At 48.4% G+C, this 9,146-nt stretch overlaps 1 protein-coding gene across 2 annotated transcripts in view; it reads right to left on the bottom strand.

Moving 5' to 3' along the window:
* Positions 1-5,606, bottom strand: part of RNASEH1 (ribonuclease H1) — a 12,752-nt gene extending 7,146 nt beyond the window's left edge. Inside the window, exons 1-3 of one of the 2 annotated variants that reach the window (XM_049652608.1) lie at positions 5,417-5,606; positions 4,449-4,564; positions 1,291-1,449 (exon numbers count right to left, since the gene is read on the bottom strand). In XM_049652608.1, the coding sequence (XP_049508565.1) occupies positions 1,291-1,449; positions 4,449-4,564; positions 5,417-5,547 (406 nt within the window). In that variant the 5' untranslated portion in view covers positions 5,548-5,606. The remainder of the gene's footprint in view (positions 1-1,290; positions 1,450-4,448; positions 4,565-5,416) is intronic. The other variant, XM_049652607.1, reaches the window with a different exon arrangement.
* Between the last annotated feature and the right edge of the window lie 3,540 nt (positions 5,607-9,146).

The raw sequence follows: 9,146 nt of genomic DNA, 5'->3' as shown, positions 1-9,146 counted from the left end.
GGAGCGTGGGTGCCGGGCGAGGATCCCCGGGGCTGGGAGTGTGGGGGGAGCGTGGGTGTTGGGCGAGGATCCCTGGCTCAACTGAATTTGGCGCTCTCAACATGACTACCTTTCTGGTCACCAAACTGTTTCAAATGAGAGTACCCATCAGGCACTGCGCCAGGTGCCACCGTACCTTAAGCCACCGTCAGTACCTTAGAAATGGCCCTCCCTCAATCACTCCACAGATACACACTCTGACTACGGCTGGCAAACAACCCAATCAAGAACGCTTGGTCTTTTTACCTAACTGCAAACTTGATTTACATGGTTTTTTTTCAAGGTAGGCTCCATACCCAACGTGATGCTTGAACTCACACCCCTAGGTCAAGAACCACATGCTCTACCGACTGAGCCAGCCAGCCGCTCCGGTTTATACATTTGTGATACGGCTTAACACAACATTTTCTACTGGTTTTCCTTGAATTAAATTATGACATGGCTTATTCTTGGAGAAAACTTGGAACCACAAATACAGTGGTTTATATAAAAACGTTACTTATTCCAATTTTCTGTTCATACGTCTAAAACACAAAAAGGTGCTTTGTATACCATAAGTCACTAAATATAAACTGGTCCCTGGAGTTAGAGGTAGAGGACAAGGTGAGATCATTCATGTTTTGCAAAGGCTAAACGTCCACGGTGAAGGTACTGGTGCTGAAAGAGAGCTCTGTGCAGGCCCTTTCTTATGTGAAGAAGCTGAAGCCTTTGCACTTTCTCGTGTGACCTGAAATCCCGTGTGCACAGAGAATACTGATATTTCAAAAGATTATAATGTTTTCCATTTGTAGGCCACATAACGCTTTTCTAATGAAAGTCCAAAGTCTTAAGAATTCTGCAGTTTGATCAACTACAAAAGAGTAACCTTAGATTTTTAGATAATCTTTTCAGATAAGAACGAAGGTGGTGGCGCCTGGGGGGCTCAGGCGGTTGAGCTTCCGACTTCAGCTCAGGTCGTGATCCCACAGTCTTTGAGTTCAAGCCCTGCGTCAGGCTCTGTGCTGACGGCTCAGAGCCTGGAGCCTGCTTCAGATTCTATGTCCCTCTCTTGCTCTGCCCCTCCCCCACTCATGTTCTGTCTCTCTCTCTCTCTCTCTCCCTCTCTTTCAAGAATAAACATTAAAAAAAACCCTTTCTTTAAAGAATAAAGATGGTAAACATTAGCTCAAATTTCCTCCATTAAGTGGGAAGTTTTCACACCTATTTTCATGATTATTACATAGAATATTTACAAATCCAAGAAAAATATACCCATGTAAGAAAAAGTGTCTTTGCTAACTGAAGGCACCGATTCTGTGTTCTGTTTCACATGCTTCGCACACGGTTCTGCATTTTCATCTCCGTCCAATGGCTCACGGACTCGCTTGTTTGTTTTCACTTGTGATTCTTGTACATGTTCATTTTTCTCTCCTGAAAGATAGAGTCTACTCAAAAACCAGGAAAAAGGGAACACAACATAAAATGCTTAAGAATCCAGAAATTCAGTAAGTTCTGTATTATCACCGAATCAGACTTGAATACCCTCTGTACGTAGCCCTATAAAGAGGAACTGACTTCAGGCAGTCCACACCATCTCAGATTTTGATGGCCTGTGAAATGACTCTGAATTTTCCACGAAAAGCTTGGTAAGGGCGATTTGAAGGCAGGAGCAACATTTCTAGTGTAATATACCAAAGGTTCTGCATCCTACGGGGATGGCAGGCAGTGTCAAAGTCTGAGGGGCTCTCTCCCCAGAAAAAGAAAACAAGGACTCAACTTTTGTATGTAAGATCAGTGGCGTCCATGGTTCAACACCTTACCCCCTACTGTAGACACTCTGACTCCGTCAAGGCCTCCAAGAAAGTTAGGCGGGCATGGGTAACCAAACCTTATGTACACAGATAACGGGACACGCTGAGAAAGGGAACAGAAACAAACAGCAGAAGGGACTGAATTCCTTCAGGGCAGTAGCCGCACAATTTTCTTTCAGGGGAAGGTGAAGTCGGGATTAACCCCGAAGGGATTCTCATACTCTCTCACGTTTTGTGGGAGCAGCTTCTCCTACATTATCATTTTACGGAGTGGGAATAGGGGCACAGAAGGAGCAGCTGATTCTATCTCCAAAACAACAACTAAGCCCAACACTACAGAGTTCACTTTAAGCTCTAAACCCCTAATGGGATGGAGAAATGGAGCTCAAATGTTGACTGAACACCTACCACATAGGTACACCAGTCAGGAACAGTTTCCTCAATTTCAAAACACATTAGAATTTTGGGGTGTTCAAAAAAGAAAACCCTGTTAACATCCAAGCCAGGATGTCCTGCCTGCAGTAGCTTCTCAACCCACACCCGTCAGAAGACCGCTAAGGTTATCTAGGCAAAATCTGAGTGAAGTCACCATATAGAGTAACGTTTGGTATTTCCACTCTGCTACATTTGTGTAACCCTGTATTTACCTTAAAAATATACCTCTAGGTACTTTATACACGTGAACCCCAAAACACAAGTACAGGTCAAAGGGTAATCTTGCAGAATTTTAATACTGCTCTAAATATCGATTTTATTTATAGTAAAAGAGGGTTATATTGACATGAAAGTTTTTACTTTTTAAGGTTTTTTTTTTTAAAGGTTTATTTATTTTGAGAGAGAAAGAGAGCACAAGAGGGGGAGAGGGAGGGGGAGAGGGAGGGGGAGAGGGAGGGGGCCAAGCAGGGTCCCCATTATCAGCACGGAGCCTGATGTGGGGCTTGAACACACAAACCATGAGATCATGACCTGAGCCGAAGTAAAGAGCCAGACACTCTGCTGACTGAGGCACCCAGGTGCCCCTGGCATGAAAGTTTTTAAAGGATAGATAAGACTGAAGGAAAAAGAGGCCACGTCAGATAATTATTTCCTTCACAAAACTGTGTTTTTTGAGTAAGTTAACCCCAAATCATCTTACAGAAATCGCAGTAACTGGCAAATAGCTCAAAAATCCCAAAATAAAAATATAGGTCACACTAAGGGAAAAATTGGGAAAGAGGCTAACACTTTTGCTTTGCTATAATTTTTGAACACCAAAAATGTTAAATCTCAATTTATATACATCAGTCACTAACTAGGAAGTCTCTGTAAACTTCTAAGAAAGGTGACTCATAGATATAAAGAAATACCTTTCCCTAGGACTTAGAGTATTTAATGAACAGAAACATATTGGAAAACTGAAGTCTGAATAAATTGCTAATTGGTTAAAACAAAAAAGCAGTGAAAAGGAGGTGTTAAGAACCCAACTAAGACAAGAGCCATACTCCTGAACTTGGAATAGGACAGAATCTGCATCTGGGCTGCCAGTGGGATTATAACAGTGATCACAACACCTAACACTAGGGGCGCCTGGCGGCTCAGTCGGTTCAGCGTCCGACTCCTGGTTTCAGCTCAGGTCATGATCTCACAGTTCATGAGTTCAAGCCCTGCGTCAGCCTCTGCGCTGACAGTGCAGAGCGCACTTGGGATTCTCCCTCTCTCTGTCTCTCTCTCTCTCCCTCTCCCCCCCAAAAATAGATAAATAAATAAACTTAAAAAAAAAAAAAAAGTCTGTTGAGTAAAGCTAATGAAACACCACTTTTTCAAAGTCGGTTAAGGTATACAGTTTACCCCTGAACAACCTGGGGGGGTTTAACACCCTGCGGAGTCGAGAATCTGAGTATAACCGTCGACTCCCCAAACACTTAACTACTGTTGATAGCCTACTGTTAGCCAGAAGTCTTACTGGTAATGTAAATAATTAATTCACACATATTTTGTATATGTCTTATATATCGTATTCTTAAAATAGAATAAGCTAGACAAGAGAAAATGTTATTAACGAAAATATAACAAGTAAACCTATGTGATAAATACAACCAAGACCTCACATAAGCTGACCCACGTGGTTCAAACACGTGTTGCTCAAGGGTTAACTATATTCTTAAAATTTTGTGCTCTAAGGCAGTCACCCTTAGTCCTGCACACCTGATGTTCCTTATACTGGGAATTACGCTTCAATTAACTGTACTTTCTGCACTACGTGAAACTGGGGGAAATTCCGATCACGTGACTGTCCTACACAAAAAGGACACACCATACAGGTGCATGCACTGAGACAACCTACGCTCACCACTTCAAAACTGTAGCCCATTCAATTCGATAACAGAACAAGCATTTTTTTAAAGATAAAATTAAGTACAGTGAGGACACTGAATGGAGCAGGAGACTGGTGTCCTGGCCTGTTTCTAACTCAGGTACTAACAGAACTCCCTAAGGTAAACTGCTTTCCGCCTGTCTCCTTGTCTGTAAAATGGAAACAAACGATCCTATCTGCTCCGTTATGAAGGCAGCTACACAGATCAAGTGACGCTGGGCCGTGCAAGGCTTTGATAAAACGCCACCACGATGAGAGCTGACTACCTTCTGGTCCATCCGGGCTTGCAGGCTTTCGGACAAAGGCCCAGGCCTCCTCCTCGGTGGCAAACTTCTTAAATCTGGCAGCAGGAAACCGGTCCACCTGGGCTCTACATTCGCTCCTGGAACAGAGTGCAATGTTACCTCCTTCCTCCCTTACTCATCCTCTTTCTAACGGATTCTGAGGTTAGGAATAGCGTGACAAAAGCCCGTCAGCTCCGTGGGGGCAAACCGTGTGTGGTTTTCTTTCCCGTCCAACACCACACCCTGTAGTGCTGCGTCCCAGCCAGACGGCACACCAGTCAGGAACAGTTTCCTCAATCTCAAAACGCATTAGAATTTTGGGGTGTTCGAAAAAGAAAACCCTGCTAACATTTCATTACAGCAAAAAGGTGAGCCTCTGAGCTGCTTCTACCTCAGTAGCACCGCTGCACAGGTAAACAACTGTGGGCACGCACACACACGGATAATAAACCTTGGTATCCTACGGCGGGGCGAGTCCTGGCCTGGAATCCGAACACCTGCATGCAAGTCCTACCGCATCACTTATTAGCCCCATGAGTTTCCTGACCACGGGAACGACACCTGAAAATAATAAACTCACCCACCTAAAGGGTTGTTACAGGGACCTAAATATCAGTTTATAAGAATTGCTCTTTTTAAAGACACGGGGAAGATTCGATTAGGTACCTTCAGAGTTCCGCTACGTGTAACCACTTGGAAATTGTTTCACTGAAACAAAAAGGAAGGAATAAGCGGAGAGCCCTGGTCACCTTACACTATACGTGGCATCTCTGACAATGCCAACAGACATGGAACGCAAGTCGGAGCCTCCGGCCGGGACCTGCGAGCCGACGCCGGCGGAGACGGGCCCCCGCGCGCTGCACCCCAGGCCGAGGGCCGCGAGCTCCGGGTGACAGCCCGCCTCCCAGCCGCGCGGTTGCCGGGGGCGCGACTCGGGGCCGCCCACTCACCAGGTCAGGAAGACCCCGGCCTTGCGGCCCCTCTTCACGGCATAGAACATGCCGAGACCGCTGCAGCCGCGGGCGCTGCAGCGCACGGCGGCCAAAACGACTCTGCGCGCGACGGACAGTAACCGGGTCATCACTCACTGCCAGCCATCGCCGAACTTGTTAGCTCCGCGCCTGGCGCTGTCGTCACACACACCCAGCTTCCGGCGGCGGCGCGGGGAGATGACGCGCGTCCCCGCGGAGCCGCAGACGAGGGGCGGGGCCTAGGGGCCCAGCGCCTAGGCTTTTCCGGATCAACTTTCTGGCGTCAGAAAGTCGGACGTGGGCGGTCCGGGAGGGGCGGGGCCTACGGAGGTGGATGGGGACTAGGGCTGTGTGGGGTGGGAGTACAATGTGAGGAGCCCAGCAGCGCCTGGGCGTGTGGGCCGTGCCGACTGGGGGGCGGAGTCTAGGGCGGTACCGCGTGAGGGGCGGGGTCTGGGCTGTGTGTGCGCTGCAGTACGGCGTGAGGGGCGGGGTCTAGGGCGGTACCAAGTAAGAAGCTGGGTCTGGGCGGTGTGTGCATTGCGGTACCGCGTACGGGCGGGGTCTAGGCGGTGTGAGCAGAGCTGTACCTCCTGAGGGGCGGGGCCGCGCAAGGGGAGGAGGGTCTGGGCGGGGTGGGCGGGGCGGTGGTGAGCGAAGGGCGGAGTCTGGGGCCGTAACCGATGAGGGGCGGGGCCGGGCGGGGCGAGGGGGCTGAGTGAAAGGCGGGGTCTGAGCCGGGAGGGCGGAGCGGGGCTGAGTGAAGGGCGGGGTCAGGGCCAGGTGGACTGCGTGGGCCACCAGAGGCCCCTCCACATTGCTGTGGCGGACGATCTCTGCTCCCTTGGTGTGTTGTCAGCACTACCCAAACAAAGAGGTGGCTTGCGCTCTACTGCTTCAGTGGCTCGAAACACTGGCACTGCGCGATGAAAAAGCCGAGGCCGGAGGCAGGGCAGCGCCTTCCCTCAGGAGCGCCCCTGGGAAAGGGGGTGGGCCGCCTCCACCCCACCCACGTGGGTGTGTGACCCGCAGGAGTCCTACTCGTAATGCGCGGGGACCCAGGGAGCAAATTTAGCTGAAAAGGCAGTTCGTTAGAATTCTGCCCGATGTCTGACTTTGGTAAGCAAATCAACTTCTTTGAAAAGTCCAGTCCACTGGCAAGCCTTGCTTTTCTAATTAATTTTAAATGACTTTAATTTTCCTTCGGTGTTCAGTTCGGGAAATCTTAGGAACAGCTAGCGCGCGCTGCCCAAGCCCTGAGTATACAAGCTAGAGTAAGGCAAGCTGAGCACCCAGGAACCGCGGAGATGGGCACGTGACCCCCAGCCACCTTTTTGAGAAGTGCGTGCCAGACACCTGAGAGTCTGACTGTACCCAGCCCCCCCCCCACCCCGCCCGGGGGGTTGGGGGGCGGGGCGGGAAGCCAACACTGTCCATGCACTTGCATCAGGCACAGCGAAGAAAGAAGGAACAGCAAAGGGGAGATAGAGCTTGCTATGGTCAAGGGTGTTCTTGCGTGTGAACTCAGGGAACATCCACTTTAAAAATCTCAACTTCCCTAATTTAAATTTAACTTGGCTGGCACAAGAACAAATACTCAGATCAACGGAACAGAATAGACAACCCAGAAATGGACCCACAAACGTATGGCCAACTAATCTTTGACAAAGCAGGAACGAATATCCAATGGAATAAAGACAGTCTCTTCAGCAAGTGGTGCTGGGAAAACTGGACAGCGACATGCAGAAGAATGAACCTGGACCACTTTCTTTCACCGTACACAAAAATGAACTCAAAATGGATGAAAGACCTCCATGTAAGACAGGAAGCCATCAAAATCCTCCAGGAGAAAGCAGGCAAAAACCTCTTCGATCTTGGCCGCAGCAACTTCTTACTCAACACGTCTCCGGAGGCAAGGGAAACAGAAGCAAAAATGAACTACTGGGACCTCATCAAAATAAAAAGCTTCTGCACAACGAAGGAAACAATCAGCAAAACTACATTGCTACATTCCGCAGCAAAACCTCACATCAGCAGAGAGCCCAATGGGGGACTTGAACTCACCAACTGTGAGATTATGACCTGAGCAGGAGTCAGTGGCTTAACTTACTGAGCCACCCAGCCACCTCTAACTGAAAATATTTTTACTGACTGGAGAAAGATGTTTACAAAGTAAACGCTGGGCATCACAAAGGCTTGGGATATCCCTGCCCGCCCGACTTGCCCCTTACATGTGCACGCCCGCAGGTTTCTAGTAGTTGGGGGTGGTTTTCCAAATCTGCCCCTTCAGCCGGAATAGCTGTAGAAAATGCCCCCATGTAGCCTAAGGAACATGATTACAGAGCTAAGGACATGTTAACTGCAACCTTCCAGAGACAGTGTACTTTTTTTGTTATTTACCTAAAGGTGACCTCTTAGCAAAGTGTAATACCTGAGGATTGTCAGGTCAGCAGGGCTTTGTCAATCAACTTTCCCAACCTCAGGAGGACCTCAGCTAACGGGGGTGAGGTTACTGGTGTGCTGGCACCGTGGAGTGGTGTGGACTTCTGTGGGGCATGTGGTATGAGCACACCGCGGGGGTGGGGGTGGGGCGAGGGTAGCAATGCAGCGTGTGTGTGCACCTGTCCTCCCCTGCCCCCGACCTAGGTGGTTCACACACACTGACTGCAAATCTCAGCTCTACAGTTTACCAACTGTATAAACTTGGTGAGTTGCTGAAAATCTCTGTTCTCTCCTCTGAAACACGGAGATAATGACGCTGTGCGCGGTGGCCGTGAATACAGACAGTGTGCAGCCTCTGACCTGGTGCGAAACACCAAGCGCGTTCCCAATGTCATATTAGTTCTTTTCATCCTGTCCATGTTCCGTGAAGATTAATGGGAACACTGGTGCTGCTTTTGATGAAATATATTGAAGATGAGCAAATTATCAGCTTATGATAAAAATCAAGTGTATTTCTGTATTTTAGATATTAATATTTGAGCAGTTACCTTTCATCCCCCTGATAGGTCACGGATGTCACAGATGATATATTGTTACATAGGAAGAGTGACTTTGAAACTTTCCAGAAGCAGCCGGTGACCTTGCTTCCTTGTATGCATTTGATTTTCACGTTCATCACTGGTTTGCACCTTCATTCAGTCCCATGCTCCCCCCTGGCCAACAGGAAATAATGATAAAAACCCTGGCTGCCGTAAGGGGAGGAGATAGACAAAACCTTTTGCTAAATTCAATCCATTAATTTTTGCTCAGCCAGACAGGTCCATAAATTCATTTCACGTGAAAGGACTCCACTGTAACTCTCCTCCTGTCACTTTATTATGAACGCTGGGCGCAGCGGTGTGGAGGGAACAGCCTTGCAGTCTGGGCTGGCTCATCTGCCTGACCTCTAGGCTTTCTGCCTCCAGTGCTGACATCATACATTCCCGCTGCTGGGTCATTTTTAATGGGGCACTTTATGCAACATAGAACTACTATTTTTTTTTTTTTTCTTAAAGGACAACAGAGCTTAGCTGTTTAACGGCATCCCCACCCCTACAGTGCTCTGTCCATGACCAGAACTACCCAGGCAGGGTCTCTTGGTCCCTCCAGGAGGAAAACGTCCATACTGTGATTCATTTCCTTCATGCTGCAAGGAATCTTTCTCAGTTCCTGGTCACTATGTCTCTTCCAATTCCTCTCTATATCGGGTCCTTTGTTACTTGAAGTG

This window comes from Panthera uncia, assembly GCF_023721935.1.
Source record: "Panthera uncia isolate 11264 chromosome A3 unlocalized genomic scaffold, Puncia_PCG_1.0 HiC_scaffold_12, whole genome shotgun sequence".
Lineage (NCBI taxonomy): Eukaryota > Metazoa > Chordata > Mammalia > Carnivora > Felidae > Panthera > Panthera uncia.
This window is presented reverse-complemented; position numbering and strand designations above follow the sequence as displayed.